The sequence below is a fragment of the Cyclopterus lumpus genome, chromosome 3 (genome assembly GCF_009769545.1).
Source record: "Cyclopterus lumpus isolate fCycLum1 chromosome 3, fCycLum1.pri, whole genome shotgun sequence".
Classification (NCBI taxonomy): domain Eukaryota; kingdom Metazoa; phylum Chordata; class Actinopteri; order Perciformes; family Cyclopteridae; genus Cyclopterus; species Cyclopterus lumpus.
The window spans coordinates 13,856,466-13,875,248 of NC_046968.1; the positions used below are offsets into that span (position 1 = coordinate 13,856,466).

General features: G+C 39.2%; 1 protein-coding gene across 1 annotated transcript in view; it reads right to left on the minus strand.

Annotated features, from left to right (window-relative positions):
• Positions 1-18,783, minus strand: part of sbf2 (SET binding factor 2) — an 86,439-nt gene that overhangs the window by 67,282 nt on the left and 374 nt on the right. The window contains 1 exon segment of the mRNA XM_034558141.1: positions 3,792-3,877. Within this exon segment, the coding sequence (XP_034414032.1) occupies positions 3,792-3,877 (86 nt within the window).

The following is an 18,783-nucleotide window of genomic DNA, read 5'->3' on the forward strand; positions in this document are numbered from 1 at the left end:
CTTGTCATAGTAGCTACAAAGGAATAAAGAGAAATGAGAACAATACGAGTGATTGTTGAGTAAATACTTCACTTCAACCAAAGTACTTCTGTTTATCCCCAAAGCTTAACTTTTAAATTGCTTTTATCTCAATTGTTTGGGGCTAAATTGTGCAACTGAATGTGGGAGTATTTGCTGTTTTGTGACTGACTTGATTTAAACGATACACGTTAACTTAAAAATCTCTTCTATCACTTGCCAGTAATTGGCACTTTTTTAAATTGTAAAACTTTAACCTCCGTTGTATTTGCATTACATGTATCAGCCCTGATGTATGAAATGTTCTATGCAAATTCAGTTGCCTTGCCTTAGTAATGACCAGTACATGTTGAGGAATTTGGTGGAATTTGCCAATTAAATGCCTCCTATGTGACTTCTACTACTACTACTACGACAACGCCAAGACCGTTTACAAAATATCATGAGTGCTGCGTCTGTGATGGAAATGTACCACGCGCACAACTTACTGAACTCCATCTACAGACCTGGCTCATCCATAACAGATGAGGATTTAAGCTGGTTCTTATCATCATCACTTGCCGGAAAAGATTAGAAACACATTTTTCCAAGCTCAAGTTGTAAACGCTTTTTTCTTGGTGCATTCCTCATCTGTGGTTATTTAGTTTGCTGGGGGCCTGTTGTGACCACAAAATGCTTTTCGTGCTCAGCTTCATCCACTGTTTTCTACAGATGTGTTTCTTAGTGTTTGTAAATGAGTCATTTTCTTTTTCATGGAGTAGAGGAAATCTGCAAATAATAATGGTTTACATACCAGCACAAAACAGAGCCAAAATGCAAATTGCTTAGTGGGTCTGTTAAACACTATGGTGTATCTTCATTAAAGCTTCAAAGCTGGAATTTCAGTCATTTGGCCTAGACCAAAGTTTGTCACAGAACACAGTTTCTGGAACAACCCCTCCTTCCCGTCCTTAGTCAGTCCTCTGAGCATTTTTTATAGAGAAAAGCTGATACTTGTTCAGCATGTTATCCAATATTCTATATTATACTTATACATTTAGTTTGATCAGCTAATTTGCGGGTTATTTGCCAAAAAAGACATGCATTGAATGCATTGAATGACGTGTGCTTTCCCTGCACTCTGGGGATCGCAGTATGTCTCAATTTCAGTTCAGGCTGCCACCTAATGAAGAGGCATTGGGGGGATCACTTCAGCGAGATGGAATACAATACATTCACACACACAAGCACAAAAGAAAATGGTACTATGCAGGTCCTCAATGACATCTGGAAACACTAAGCTAATAGATTTAGCTAAACTTGTGGCAGTGTTTCTATTTTTAACTAGGATACTTGAGGGGTGACGCTGGGAGAGTAGAGACATCAGGGCGCATCCCTTAGAGTCACTGAAAGGTTAAATAACAGTACTAGGGTTTCTGCCACATATTCACAAATAAATCAGTCTCCAATGTTCTTTGAGAAGCACTGTGCTTTAACCCGTGACACACTCCTGCTCATCTCTAAGCAATGTCTCACAACAATAATCTTGATGGCCACCAACAGACTCTTTGAGTTACACAGGAAGATGCCAGAATGCCAATCAAACCACCCACCCAAAATATGTCTATTTGTGCCAAATAACAGCCTCACATATCCTCAACTGCCCAATAAATACCATAAATAAGGGTCATAATATAATGGTATCTCGTTGACTCAGTGCCCACAGAGCCGAAGATTTCAGCTACAGCTATAATTACTCTTGGTCATTAAAAGACAAACACAACTTTATTCCAGAATAATTAATTTCCAACCCATGTTTAATGTTAAACTTCTAAATCTGAAAAACTGTCAAAAAATGTAGATTATATTTGCCTTAGTACAGAAGGATCCGGTCATCATGAAAACAATGGCTTCATCTAGACAGAAGATGTTGTTTGGATTAGCTCTGTCCATTTATCTGACTCATGTTATGCCAATTGTTGGCCAATACACCTGCATCACTTGGCTCCTAAACTACATGCCTAATATGACCTCCAGCAAACACAAAACATACCTGCAACTGCAAAGTAGAAAACATGAACATTTATTTTGGCACAGCATGTGAAATCATCTATTGCTATGGATCCTGTAAATCTTCCCCGTAACTGTATTTTAGTGACGTATTGAAGGGAGCAGAAAAATGAGTGTGACAACAGTATGTGCTGGCTAGTACTTTCAAAGGATCCAGTCATTTTTCTGTTTTCCTCTTTGTCGACTGCCAAAACCATTCTGTTTAACCATTAAAAGCTTATCTTCAGTAGCCAATATAAATGACCAAAAACAGATATAACACAGGCGCTAACGTCCTGTGCAGTATGATACTGTTAACTGCTAGACTGCCCGAGAGATAGACAGTTGTTTCCAGTCCTGATAAGAAAATATTTGTCCATCCATTGCAATGTCCATATAAGGATAACAGACCCCCGTCACAGACCCCCTGGGTCGCCCTCAAAGCAGAAAAAGAAGCAGCTAGTCCATTAATATAGTAGGCTGGGCATAATGTAAAAAAAGGATTCTGGTTCCCAATTAGGGAACATTTAAAGTGTTTAAAACAAATGTTTGAGTAAACAATCATTATGAATTTATCTGAAACAGGAAATGCCAATATCTGCTGAATAAGCTCCAAAAGGGCAATTTTCAGAGCATTTTTATGGGACAGATATTTCCTATTTTACGCAGAAATCATTTAGTCAACTATTACATCAGGAAGCTGGTAAGGAGTGTAAAGACAAGGACACTCTAACTAGAAAAACACTGTACATCCTGTGAACACCAGACATGAACATGTTCCAGAGATGCTATGGATCAACTATGAAACTGTGATATTGATCTACACGGCAGACGGCAAAGACCACCGTCACAATATTGATACAACCATTGAGACACTGGTCTGTCAAATACACTTAAGTGTCAGAGCGGATTTGTACGAGTCATCAAATCATGCAAAATAACAGAAGAAGGTTCTAAAGTTAATGTTTGCAATGAAGGTGGTATCACGAATGGTCGTTGTCAGCGTTTATCAGACTCATAGATTTGGGTTAGAAGGGGGCTGCTATAACTACTAGAAGGCCATTATCATCGATTCATTTGGTTGATAACCAATAACCATCAAGCCAACCTCCATTGGCCATAGTAATTATGACGAGAGCACAGAACGAAGTCGGGTGGCGTCGCATAAGGAGCAACAAAGCCTGTATGAGGAGGCGGTTGGGGGCGATAGATCGGTCAAACAAACACCAAAATGTAATCTGGGAGACTGGTCTTCATGCCCCATGTGAAACCAATACACAACATTGACTTATCTGTATTTTTCTTACATAACTTGGGTACTTATTTTACCACAAATCACAATCCTTTTCTAAACCTAACAAAGCAGTTTTGTTGCCTAAACCTTAAGTTTTTCTGTAAAAAAACAGAGTTTGGGAGGTGCAGTTTGGATTAATCAATTATTGAGTGGTCCCCCAGAGGGTCCGAGGTGTACCTACCATAGTCTCCCAACATTCCTCAGGGAAACACTGAACACTGTCAGGTAAAAACAGAGTTGAGGGTTCAGAGTCACTCGGAATCGTGAACCAAAACATCCAACATGACCCAACCGTAGTGTGATTTAAATGCATTTTAGTGTTCGGTCTAACCTTTGTGCATCTTTGTGTTCCTGTATGTCACTTTGAATAGTGTACTTTAAATACCCAGGTGGTAACGTAGCGTTCTTCCGTTTAGTTATTATGAGTTTGTAGGAGGCTGTTATAACTCACCATTTCCACTCCCTGAGGAAACGCCGTTCCCTCCCAGTCCTTCTTGGGGAATCGCTGAATGATCTTTCCACATCCCTCCCCTGAACCTGCAGATAAAAAGACATGAAGATATGTCAGTGCAGATAAAAGAGCATCATCATGGCATGGAGAACTTTGCATGTATTTTTTTTTTTACGAGAGAAATATCACCCATTCTAAATGAGCCAATTAAAGTACATCAGTACATCACAATATGTAGCTCTAGTATAAATAATGCACTAGTCAATAAACACATGTTATTCTTCTTCTCAAAGGCTTGCATCTCAGTCAATGTTTCTGACTTATGTTTATAACTTTCTTTCAGATCAATTCTGAATTACATCCAGACTCAAAATAAAGTAATGGCCAAAGACGTGAGGGAAAAACAAAGCAAACTTTAACGATGTGATCGTTTATCACCATTTCACTTTATGTTAAATTAAATATATTTAATAGGTGTGACTCAAGATTACTTTTTTTAATAAAAAAAGACAAAGAGAGCAATCAAAATAACAAAATAAGCATGTAAAATGTAAAAGGAATCAAAATGATCAAATCAAATACAGGTCGTCAGCAAGAGTATGAGTGTGTTTCTCATCCCTCTTTCAACACATAAGTAAGTAAGCATGTAGAAACAGCCGGCGGTTCCCAACATAGGTCTCCTATTTGCTTCTCTATTTGAAAAAAATAATCCATACACTTCTTAGTTAGTGGTAAAGTGATTTGAATGTAAAGCTAATTCACTTGGTTCGAGTCCTTTTTCAAAAAAGCTACCAGGAAGCAAAAACTCCCACCGAAAATATGTTTGTTCATTTTATGTTGGAAAGAGGAAGAAAAAAAGCTTAACTGAAACAAAACCAAGAGACCTAAACATTATGGCAGAGCAAAATAAAATGTAAGACTGAAATAAACAGTCAAAGAGTTAAATGAATGAAGCCGAAAGCATCAGTGAATTGGTGAACAGTTATACAAACTACCATGAATTACTGGGTTGGCTTAAAAAAAAAAAAACTGCAGGAATTTGCACTGTTGTTTTTGTAATAACCAATGTATGTGTGACCAACCACTGCGTTATTAGTACACATTTGTAATTATGTCTATATCCCACACAACTCCTCTAAAAAATGAGCAATGCTTTCAAAATCTTCAATCACTGCAGTTGATTGACTTAAGTCAGTGCACATTCAGTCAATGTTGGCTCCAATAATCACAAAACAAATCCAAGTAAGATCCCGGTGGGACTGATTAACTTAAGATGTGTCAGGAGGAATGCGGTCCAAAGTCTGAAATATGGGACTTTACACCACGAACACAAAGAAAGGCCTCTTATTCTGAGTGATAATGCTATGGCGAGCGATCACTGGGGTTAAACTAAAAAGGAACAAAGGGTGGTCATACAATACATACCGTACAGTATTTGTAGAGTATATAATGCAACACAAGAGTGTACACACCTACAGTGTGTAGTAGCATGTGTAGCGCTGAGACAGACAGCTGGATGCTGATCCAGAGCAGGTGGAGTGAGCACAGATTTGCGAGGTTGACCGCATATGGCTGAGTCTTGCAAAACTCTGAAACCTAAATTGGATGTAATAATTCATGGTAACATGAGTGCAAGCATAACACAATATGTATTTCAGAGTTGATATATGACTGCATATTGTTGTTTAGGAATCTGGAAAGCTAATAGATGGAAACTGTATCGAATAAAAGAAAGAAAATGCTAATTTGACATGCCAAAAAAGGCATTTTAAGATCCGTTACACAATATGTTCTTTGACACACTGCGTTATCTGACCCTGTGACTTCATCTCAACGTTATTTTAACTTTTAGTCACTCTTTGACAGCGAGGACACACTTTCTATCTATCAGCCAAAGGGAAAGGTTCTCCTATCAAGATACATTAAATAAATGTAGCCTCTTTCTTGGAATACATTTATGCAATGTGGATAATATTGGGATTTTGTTTATGCCAAGCAAACATTCCCAATTCCAAGCATTTTGGCTAAATACTAACTTTGTTGAAGAGTCACATATGCTGCAGATAGTTTCAGCTTGTAAGAATCTCGATCATCTGTTTATACCTAACAAAAAATATTTGGAAATCACATGGATTTTACCATCTGCAAAACAGCATTTGAGATTTACTCCCACTCGTTAGAATGACACATTTGGACATAAGCTCTTGCTGGCACTAAAACTGTCAAATTGCTATGTTGGTCAGAGAATTCCAAACCGACAAACCCATAACCTGCATGTGTCTTTTAAACATCAATTGTTGCCAACAACTTTGGCACTAAACTATAAAAATCCTCCAATATAAATAAGCATACAGAGACACTACTACTAAGAAAATCTGTATCGCATAAGACTACGAGGACACAGGGGACGGCACAGTGTAGCAATGTGCATTCCCGCGGTGCTGCTAGTCAAAGCTAACAAAATATGAGCAGCGACTGTTTGGTCAAGACAGGGAGGCCAGCGGCCTTTTGACAGTCAGTAGCACATTGCAGTTCTTTGAGACAGTTTATGTGTGGCTGCGGCTAGCACATCTCCTATAGTATGAGAGGGTAAGTGTGTGTGTGTGTGTGTGTGTGTGTGTGTGTGTCTCTGAGCCAGTACATAACTACGCTAATATTAATGCTCCCTAAATATCTCGAGGAATAAATCTCTTTTTCATGTTTGTTGTCTCTTGCTGGCGCTTATGAATGCTGGTTACCAGCAGCTATATCATCATTTGTGGAGGTCATGTCTCGCCATTTACAATTCAAATCATTTCCTTAAAGATTATGGCATTTCCTATGTAGACAAGTGTCATTATATTCTCTGTGGGGAGTCCTATCTCAACCCAGGCAAATGCCATGACTCAGCAAACTACATAGCAGACTGCTCATGAAGCCCCTGTCACAGTCTGGCCAAAAGGTCAAATACCATACTCATAAAAGGCAAGTTGCAAAAAAAATGTTTAAATGGGAAAGTGAAATGCTACACATCATCATAATGCAAGGAGGTCCTTGGCCGTCTGCTGCAGCCCTCCTGCCCCAAGCGGCCCAAGCCTGCTGTCAACAACTCCTTAAAGCATAGAGCTGTCAAAGAGAGAGACAACTTAATCGTGATGAGGCTCTTAGGCTTAAGTGGTGATTGGTCTTGGTTTGGGGGAGTGCATGTGTATTTTTAACAGAATTTAGCGAGATGATTGTTATACTTTTGCCTGTGTTCACCTGTAGAGCCGAGCCGAGCGTGTCCAGACAGACTGGTGCTAGGTGAACACCAGTCTGTCTGACCGTTACGTGTCTTCAGGTCTTTACAGCTCTTCTAATTGAAATCACATGCTCCAAGTTCAAATTTTCAACCGCGGATGAAAATAAATGACAGAATTCCTCACATTCCACGAGGCTGCACTCTTTTATTAAAACAAGCCGTGCTTTCAAACACTACCCCCCTGTTAACTATAAAGAACCCCATCATGAGGATAATAGAACCCAGGCCTGAAAAGTACATGCTAATTTGAACATCCGCTTGCAAAATGGGAGGCAGACGGAGTCCAAAATCAAGTTTATTCATTTCGTTGTTTTTTTGGCAGAAGCTATTTAAACAACACGATCCTGTCCCAGCCCACGGCACGCGTGTGCATGTTTAAGAGCTTGGCTCATTTCCATCATCATTACTTCACAACCTGTGTGTGGTACAGCTGGACAAATTTTGATGCTTTTCAGCTTTGTAACATAAATTTAGATATATTTATAGCGATACTTATTAGCAACAATAAAATTGAAGGCTAACCAACCTTCAATGAGTACCGTTAGAGATTTGCACAGTCCAGTACAAACACTTGACCTCTTTTATGAAACATTTCTATGCACAGGCTTCCTCTTACTAAGTGCGTACCACAATTTTATGTGAACTGTTGTGGGATTCATAAACGTTTTCTTAATCCGAAAATAAGAAAAGAAAATTGGTTGGGACCACTCGTTAACTGATACCAGGATACCAACAAATTCTTACTGAGTTTTGTGGCCAGTTCTGGGTCACGAGACAGGTAATAAAACACAACCGCTCAGAAATATGAGTCCGGTATAAAATATTCCAAAAACATTAGTCGTTTTAACACTTTTTATTTGTTTGTTTTAGCGTAGAAAAAGGAACAATGATTTGCTTGATGATGAGATGTATGCGTATGGCATAAAAAAAGACAATGTTTTATACAAATTCGGATTAGTTTGCTTTGGTAATAATACATTTATTTGCTAAATATATTTTACATTTAGAACAAAATGTATATTAAAAAAAGCATCAAACCAAACACCTCCTGTTTGTCATGCTTTGATAAATTGATTTAGATTTTCTTAATTGAAGTCCTCATTAATTTAATCGAGCAGACATTCTGTCTTAGTTCACTTACTGGGACTTGAACCTTTACAGCAAGTACACACACACACACACTTGGAAAGATTGTGAACCTCATCATTTATCACTGAGTTGTGTGATTTAGCATCATCTCTCTAAAGAGTTAAAAACAACGGAGAAAACGTTGCTAGTCTTTCTTGATTAGAGCAGATGTTTCTCCTCTCGGTAAAAAAGTTTCATTAATCTTCTTGGATTTATCTTCCTGCCGTTTCTGTTGATTAAATCATCCAAATGTGTATTTTACCATGTATGGACTGGCCACCAGTGGAGTTGACGTAACACTCACGTCAGCCTCTAACCTGATTTTGGCCCAGTAGTGCACACAGGTGCACTGTTCTGGAAACAAGTTCATAGATGGAGCTTATTCACTTTCCAACACTCCCAAGTTGACCCAAGTGTAAAAGGGGAAATCCACCCAAAACATTTTGACATATCCCAATGTGCTGAATACATTCAGCCCATTGGGATATAATGAGCTGATATAATGAGCTTCCAGTTGTGGTTACCTTCCAGGAAAAATCAGCCCAGATACCTACATACCCATTACATTATCCAAACCGCTTGTCCTTATATTAGGGTTGTTTATTGGAGCCGATCCCAGCTGTCATTGGGTGAAGGAAGGGTACACCCTGGACAGGTCGCCAGTCCATCTCAGGGCACATATAGAGATAGACAACCAGTTACACCTACGGGCAATTTAGAGTCCAATTAACATGCAGGGAGGAAGCTGGAGAACCCGGAGGGAACCCACGCTAACACAGGGAGAACATGCAAACTTCACACAGAAGGACTGCCCAGACCGGGATCCGAACCTGGGGCCCTCTTGCTGTGAGGCGACTGTGCTAGCCACTTCACCACAGTGCAGCCCCCACATACCGTCTTTCTTTATTCCAGTATGTGGAGCGTATTCCAGTGTATGGAGCAGATCAGTTTGCCTGATTGTCATCATCACTTCAGTATGGGGTCAGATCTCAGAGCATAATCAATAATTGCAAATGCACACAGACAGACTTACAAATGCAAACACAAAGATTTACATTTAACGCATTTGCGGATCTAGCCACCACAGGGGAGTCTCATAAATCCACACACACATGTGAAGAATCCACAAACAAATGCAGTGCGATTGACAAATAAATAAACACAGACACGTCGTTCTGCGTGCATTTGAGAGTCTAATTTATTTGTAAATCCTTCTGTGTGCATTTGTAAATCAAACATATTTGTAAATTGTTCTGTGCGCATTTGTAAATCTTTGTGTTTGCATTTGTAAATCTCTCTGTGTGCATTTGCAATTATTGAGACTGATCTGACCCCATACTTCAGTCCCTCCTCCAAATTCATAAATTAAAACTACCTTTGTAAATTCTATATCGGAGCAGATTTTTCCCTTTAAGATCATGGTTGTGGTATAGGAAAACCTGGGTTGGTCTCAAGGGTGACCATCATCAGGAAACTTACCTGTTGTGGTTGTTTTGTGTGGATGGCATGCAAATTAAGGTTTGCATGGAAAAAGGGTATCAGAGATTATCTAAACTAATGATGCCATACAAATCAAATTCTGAAATTTGCTGCAGGGCAGGACATATGTAAAATATGGGCACTGCCTTAAGGTCATGCCCAGGTCAAAATGTTGGGTGAGAAGACCAATAAAATAAAATAATGAAACTACCACACACACACACACACACACACATATTTTGACATTCCACATACTACCTTTAACAAGACTATTAAAATCTTTTCAGCTCTCTAGTATCGATGCCATCATCGTCAGTCAGTGGGTCCAAACCTTCTGAATTCTCCCTGTGAACCCAAGTTATGTATATATCTATACGGCAGCTTATAGTTTGTCCCTTTTCCAGCAAACAATGAGATAAAATGTGTTATACAGCCCCTGGTTACATCCGTTAATATTCTTATGTTGATTATATTCAGACTAGTCAGAGTTCAAAACAATGTTCAACACATTCAGACTGAGTTCATTTTAGTTCAACTCTTTATGAGCTTTAAGATATATTATTAAGTCAGCTTAGGAAAACCGTTTCACAGGAAGGGATGGCCTCGTGTATTACAGTATTTAATTCCCCCCCTAATAGTATCTATTACATCTGTCACATCTGTTTAAGTGTTCCGACTAAACTGTTTGCTGACATGAACTTTATCATGATTTGAATAGCTATAGAAATCCCAAAGCAGTGAAAGTATAACACCTTATCAACAGACAGAGTAGTGTAACAGTAGCCAGCCGAGTTTCCCAATATGTCAGTTTTAAACTCTGCAACAGAGAGGAAGGAACTCCTCCATTGTGGTCTGAATGCCTCTCAGAAGCTGCCAAATGTGGGGTTTAAAAGAAAATAATCAATGAAGTCAGAAAAGTAAATCTTTATCGGAGTGAAACAATTCCACATCTGCCATCTTACTCTCAGTAGCAACATTCATGTGACACCGTTGCTAACCGCAAGCAGCCGGTTGATGCTGAAATAATAAAAGAACGTTAGACTTGAGATTATTGTTCAATGAAATATTTTTCGGCCACGATAATGGTCCTCAAATGTCCATGATAACAGAACAATATTCAATTAAGGAATGCCTGTTATTATCTCCCGTTCTCCTTTTCCCTGGCTTTCGCTATGCTTTACCGCATTGCTGTAGCATACCAAAAAAAGGTATGCTATTATTCTGGTGTTATATGAATGTAATTTATGGTGCTGTTAGATTGCTGCTAGATCGCCCTGTCAATAGTGCGAGTGGGAGAGTAAACACGTTTGACAGCAGTCAAAATGTAGTTTTTTAAAGGCTAAACGCCAGCAAATATGGATTGAAGCATAACATTGTGTTCGATAAAACCACAAAATATTGCCTTTGGGACTAAGGGTATAGATAATAACAGAGACGAGGACATAGCACAGCGTCTATAAAAAAGTCAAAATCCGCAAGCATAAATTAGATCATACACCTGTTGCTGAGGTCCCGAGCGTGCAACGCAAACAGCCACGCACGCTAATTATGCAATATAAGACATGTGATGAGTTTATAGAATATGATGCATTGCTGTAGCCAACATTGTATAAAGGAGTTAAAAGCATGCAGCATACACGTTAATGCAGCAATATATATCCTGAAACATCAGATATAACAGTAAAACACTGATGGGGAACTTTTTACTGCAGGGCTACTTAAAGTAAATGTAAGTGATAATAACTTATTTGACTAAGGTTCTGAATGGAGAACTTGTACTTGTCGTGAATTATTTCATCGGTATGGTATTAGTACTTTTACTGCAGTGAAGGACCTGAATAATTTTTCATCCACTAATTACTTGTCAGTAATTTGAGATTGGGAACTCACTTGGCAAACAGTTGATACACAAACAGTGGTTGCTAACCTTGGCTCCAGATCCTTGACCGGGTCAAAATTCTTGCTCATTGCATATACATTGTATCTGTTAACTTCTGTAAACACAACAGTATGAATAAATGTGATCATGTTTTCATCAATTAATATCAAAGAGTTTCTTTGAGCCGTTTCTCACAAGAGGTTTGACTAGTGAACACACATTGTATTCAATAGAATGATGGAGTGAATGTAAATCCATCAGTGCAACTTGACGTTTATTTAGAAAAGAAACACAATTGAATAACAGTATTTCAAAACGCTATGAACATGCTTTTTATGTCTTAGCCTATACAGCCTGAAAAGTTAACAAAAGCTGTCAGACAAATGTAGAATATGTACCTCTGAGATGTAGTGGAGTAAGAAGTACAACCACCTACTGTCAAAAAGAAAAAACACAGGTGAGCAGGTGAAAGTTTCCAAAACGAGCAGGTGAAAGCACGCGCAGCTGTTGGAGTTGCACAAGCGTGACCTCCAGACGTACGCTTTTGTTACGCAAAACTATGCAAATGCAGAACCCACCGACCCTTTGATTGAAGAACGACCCTCCTCTATCACTGAGCCACAGTCGACCTACAGGTATGAGTGGGGCCACTTTTCAGCCCGGGAATTTCAGGCTCAAGACCAGCCCACTTTTTTCCATGGTAGTGGAAATTTAATAAATGAAGCAACAGTTCAGCTCTTACTATCCTGTAGTTTTTTTTTTTTATTAATACCATGGTCCAACAAATAATGTAAAGGTTAAATACAACAATAATAATCCACTTAAGATGAGAAGTTAACAAAAAATATTCCACAAGGATAGGTTGATAAATTAACAAAAATCTGAAATAAATAAATAAAACATTTGAAACATATCCCACTCTTTAACAAAGAGGCATATTGAACTAATGTATACAGTTCAACTCACAGTACAGTATACTTCTTATAGTCGTATCTGCTGCTCCGAAGCTACAACGAAAAATTAAGTCATACTACTGCATACTTCAATATCAATATCAATATTATATATCAATATTTGCAAAGTCTATGGATCGCCATATTTTGGGTGATATAAAAAGGCTAATATTTTAATTCAATTTAATATGTTGCTTGGGAATAGGTTGACAACGCTACAACACTATTAATCAAGGCTACAACGTTAGCCAAATAGTTACGTTGCTAATCATTAGGCCTTTGTCTCTCTTTACCAGTTGCCACTTGTGTTTGTCCTCTTGAAAATAAATCAGTAAGCTTGGCACATTTGGCAGCATCCTCCTCCAATGCCTTTCTTTTTTTCAATCTGGCTTGTTCAGCCCCTCCTGCCCTCTTCCTCCCGTCCGTCCTCCATGACGCGTATCGCTGCGGTCGGGCCGGCCCAGCTATCAGTAGCCTATCTGAGAAAACTTTTTGGAAAAGACGGGCTACGGACCGAACCAACTCTATTTGGGAGGGGTGAACTTCCTCGCATGGTACAACCCATGCAGAGGCTGCGGTGTCAGAATGCGGAACGTGTGTCGTCCACTTTAAGAGAAGATGAACTAACGTGACAAATGTCAACAAATACAATTCTCGACCGGCCCAGAAGTGAAGCGTCCCACCGGGAACTCTCCCGATTCTCCCAATTACCCACCCCGGGCCTGGGTATAAGGTCAGTTACCACCAGTTGATTGATCCGATTTATGGTCATGCAGAGGCTGTTATTATGTGATAATCAGCTTATTTCATAGGGCTGGGCGATAGAGAAAATTAAATATCACCATATTTTAGACCAAATATGTTAACCGGTATTGCGACGATATTGTAGTGTTGACCATTGGTGCTTACAAAATATTTACAAAATTAGATCCTTGATAACACTCATAAAACTCTCAGTTCGGATAACAGATCGGATCAGCACAAAATAAAAAAGGGAACAAATATAGCTTTTAGAGATTCCTGAATGTATGCTGCCGATACAAATTGCAGATCATTGATGATCCATATTGTTGTTTGATTGTATAATTTACTTTCGCCCAATACTCATTTTCACTGAACAGAGCCTGAACACATCATCATCAACACTGGTCCATTACACCACTATTGGTCATGTGAATATAATCATTAAGTCAGTAAAAGCAAATAAAAGAACAGCTAGAAATGTAAAGTTTATAAAATGATATTTCCTTAATGTAATGCAGTTTTTAAAACCAGGAAAAGACACTGCCCCCCTCATTTCATGTATCCCCCTCATGTGTATATGTTACTGCTGATAAAACAAAACAGACTACACAACTTAACTAATGGTTTAGAAAACCAACCAAAACACATGGCAGCACTTCAAGGTCTGGCGTCTACACCATGAAATCAACATCTCCAGCTGTTGAACGGGTCTCCTAAGTCAGTGCATGCAAACAATATTTGCTTTGTGGCATTATTTAGCCAAATGTAATACTTACTTGACTAAGTTACAGACGGTGCTTAGCCGTCACCTGAGCATGACTAAAAAGCTGTCAAATAGAATCTTGGACTAATTATCAGGAGTTAATGCTTTTTTAAACGTTGTTTACGCAACGTATTTTCAGACTCAGAGATTTGTAAACAAAAATGTAGCCTTTATCAAAATGTAGCTTTTTGATAAAGGTCCTAGGCCACTTCCTAAACATTCTTATCTTGGGAAAACTTTCTGGCTTATGAATCAAGTTTTAGTAAACAACTATACCAATTAAGAGGCATATTCTGCATTTTCTGGTAAAAAGAAAAAGGAAAAAAAAGATTTAATGTCATGTTGCAATATGAAAAGGGCAATGCTACATGAAAAAGCACAACATTTCATGCAGTCAGCAACCTACAGCTGTGCAGGAATTTCCCTGAAATGAGGGAACCATTGTTAAGCTCAGAAGCCAGCCCGAAGCATGTGATCACATGAAGTTAACGAAAAGGATCCGGCAATGAAACTATGAACTTCAGCTGGTGTAGACCTAAACAAGCCTGACAACTGTGTAATGGTCTTATTTTATTGAAGAGCAGAGTGAGAGGTGTGATGTCAGGCGGGGGGGCATGTATAGTCCATATTATATATATATATATATATATATATGTGTGTGTCTATACACACACACACACACACATATATGTATATATATATATATATATATGGACTATACAGTGTATATATATATATATATATATATATATATATATATATATATATATATATATATATATATATATATATATACATACATACATACACACACTGTATAGTCCAGCGATTGGCATCGTAGGAATCCAGTATTAGTATTCTGTGTTGTGCTAATGTTGGACTAATAAAGTTAGCCACAGATACAACTGCCTCTAGACTAATTTTTCATATAACGCAACAACAAACACATCATAACTAAGAATTAAGGCAGGAAACGGTATTATGACGGAAATTGTCTGCTCCAGCTGCTAACATCAGCCAAACAACAAACTTCCCATCAAGAGCTGATGATGCCTCCATCAGCTACGGACACCACAGCTCCGTTTCGTGAGGTAAAACTATTTGTTTGCGACATAATGGAAGTGAAGCTTACTATGTTTTCGGAAACTCTGGGAAGAATATCCACAACTTTAGAAAGCCAGTCCAAACGCAGGTGAAGCAGCCGTTATCAGATGTTGTGGATATAGTGACCGAAAAGAAAGCCTTGGCGAAGCAGAGAAGAAAAAAAGGACATGGCTTTGATAGTTCTGACCCACATCGTTAAGGCTATAAAGACAGAAACTCCTTCTGGGTACTGTGCATCTTAAAAGGCCAATGAGCTTGCTTGGGGTGATTGCAATTTATTATCAATGCTCTGGTATTATTGAGTGCGTTATGTTTTTTTTCCTCAGATTTAGACAATTTTATCAACCTATCCCAAAAAGGGAAATCCATTCGCAACTTTATCCAGTCCATGCACACAGCTTTAAAACCCACAGGTGAGGTATATGTCAAAGGCAACAGGCCAACATACGTTCATATGAACCGACATACAGATCTCCAGTTGCGAGGGTCCTGGTTATCGGCTCAGTATCTGAATTTTCCACTTGAGTAGAGGTTCAAAACAATGCCTATCGCCTTCCACCACAAGCCGCTCCTCTGAGTCACTCAGTTTAAAAAAAGAAATTATGTTAATGCAACCCGTTAAGTCATTTGTTTATTATTGCTCGGTAATTTGACAATATCTATCCTGTTTGGTTCTTTGTTTGACAGTATAATAGATAAATAAAATGTTATCAAAATAAGAAAAGTCAAATCATTAAGTTTCCGAGGATAAAACCAAGTATGAAGTCATTCTAGGTACAACTACTACAATAATCCTTGAAAAGCATCTGAGCATCTAATCTGATGAAAAAAATGACTTCATACAGGTTGCACACTTGCATCGCTACAGATAGACACAGCCAAAAGTAATCTGCGGATGGAACTATTTTGCTTTCAATAATTTGGAAGTATTGCTTTTGTCATCTTGCAGGATCGTGCTATGTAACATAGCACGTAAGGCGTTCGCCAAGTGCAGAACAGAACATGAAGACCATAAAAACGTGCACAGATTAAGCATTGTATCTGTGAAACACATTGCAAAAGCAGTTTGGTTCAATAAAAAGTGATGATATCCGTCCAATAAACTGTTTGAGAAAAGCAGCTGGGCAAATTCCTCTTTTTCACTTGGCAAATTATAATTTATGGCAAACAGTATTTACCACTTGCCAATAAAGAGAGACAGCGTCCCAATGCAAAAGGCAAATACAGAATAAAGTGCAGATTCAAAACAGACTGCATCGATATAAACCAGAAAGCGTTTTCACATTCCAACATTATTCACGAAAATAATTCCAAGGGTTGCGGCTCATGACACTGACCCCCAGGGAAGCAGACTCTGATCAGTTTTTTTGGAGGAATCTGCATCTCGGGTCATGTTCTCTTCCATCATACTCCTCACCGCATATTCATTTGTTTTATGTCACTTAGGTTTTTCAATAAATGTTTCTAAATACGTCACCAAGTGTTATTACTAGAGACACATTCTCTGGACTTCACAAGGGAACAAATCTTTGCAATGAAAAGACCAATATAAGCAAGTCAATAAAACCAGAGCATGCAATTGTAAAGTAATACAAATAATTCAGAGAGGAACTTTACTACACAGTAATTTAAAATGTTTCCTTGCTATACTTTAGTAACTATCTCTATGATACAATATTGCAACTTCAAACCCACTGTACTGTAACCCTACCTCCACATCACCCTGTGTCCCCATGAGAGAAGCTTCCTCACCACGGTACACTGTTACTTCTACACACCAGGTTTATGCTACTTTGAAACGAAAACTTTCTCTTTCTTGCAAAGGTTATCATTTTTCACCATCACTACTCCATGTATTATTGACAAATATAATTTGAGTTTAATAAAAAAAAGGTATGGATTCTGATCAGGGACTGATTTATTTTTACAGTGTAATTCTGATCCATTGCAAAATGTAATAGAGTCTATTCCTCAACAGATTGCATACTTAGCATAATTTCCAACTAATCCATCCATAGTAATCTAACGATGACAAGTGGGTCAGGCCAGTGGAGCAAAAGCCAGCAAAGAGCAGGAGGCTTGATGATGACCCAGGTTTGGGTGGACAGGAACAGATGTTGTTTCTACGACCTGCCACATATTATTACTATGAGTAGACCGTTTTTTATCAGCCAACTCTACAGAGCAAAGGCACTCAATAGTTAGAGAAATAAGCAGTTGCCATTTATTTTCCTGTTTTTCAAATCTAAAAGCCATTTGGATTTTCCAGCTCTGAGTAAATCACTTCTACTTGTAGACGCGGGCATCTCTGCAGGGATCTAACCCAAACCAGCAATTGATATGCTACAATACACAGGAAAACATAACAAATAGACACATATAATTCAGTATGGAGTCCTACAGAGAGGCTGACATGTGGATAAGACATAAGCCTGTTGCAGCGCTCTAATCAACCACAATTTGAGATGGCAGACTTGTATTGCTTGCTCTCTCCACAATCGACTTCATCATTATAATCAGCAGCGGCCAGTGGAGCGTAAACTATACTCATGATGCCTGTGTCTTCGTGTGGCGAGACTTACTAAATGTGAATACTTTCAGACTCCTCTGGTGACGCTAGGAACATTTTTTCCTCGGAGCACAAAATGTGCATTTGTCAATTGGCGCTTGAATGCTCAGAGCTGATGAAAGACACTGTTTACCTATTGTGCATCGCAAGCAATGGCGGCTAAGAGGATTCAGCTGTTCTGGCTTCTCTGTGACACACATGGCGCTGGATGGACGCCACCAAGGTGAGGAACTGAAGCTTTATTCTCTTGTGGCAGGGTAAGTGAATGTGTTTTACTTCCTCCAACGAGGCGCCGTTACAATTGGATCCACACAAGTGGATGAGTGGCGATAAATCACATTGGTTTGAGGGCCTTTTTATGTATTTATAAAACCCCATGTATGAACGTGGGAGTGCAATGCCAAAAAGGTTGTCTGTCTACGTATCTATTAATGCTTAGAAATGTGTGCAAAGCTGTTTCCTTAGATGAAAAGAATGTGAGGCTGGACCTGAGGCACAACATGTGAGAGGAAGCATGGGGAGCTCCCAGAGCAGAGCAACAGTGGAGAGGGGGGGAAGAGGCTGAGTTCAAGGACCTGCCTCTGCTCGCAGCTGTAAAACGTTCCGCCCAACATGAAGAAAAGTGGGAGCACTCTTCCGACAAAAAAAACAAATATAACACAACAAATCATTGACATGTGTGGCCGCAGTGCGTACAAATAGTCCCGAAAAACAGAGCGTGCAGGACGAGGCGTGTGTAGCCACCAGACCAGAGACACGAACACACTAAACATGGATGCAAACCCCCGGCGAGCGAACACTGACCAGCTCGCTTGTGTTCGCACCACAAACACCACCGAGGAGCAACGTTTGGGTCGATGTGATCATGAAAAGGATTCTGCAAGGTGTGTCCCACAGGCTGGCCGTGAAAACCAGCCCCCCGGACCCTGACAGCAGCACGATCAACGGGGACAGGATGTGACAGATTTTGAATGCATGAAGTTTCGATTGATCAAAGTCAAATATCGCAGCCTGTCGTGTGTAAACATCCCCTGGTAATTTGCCACCAGCCGTGTACTTGCTCTTTAAACGCGAGCCCGCCGGATGGTTTGCA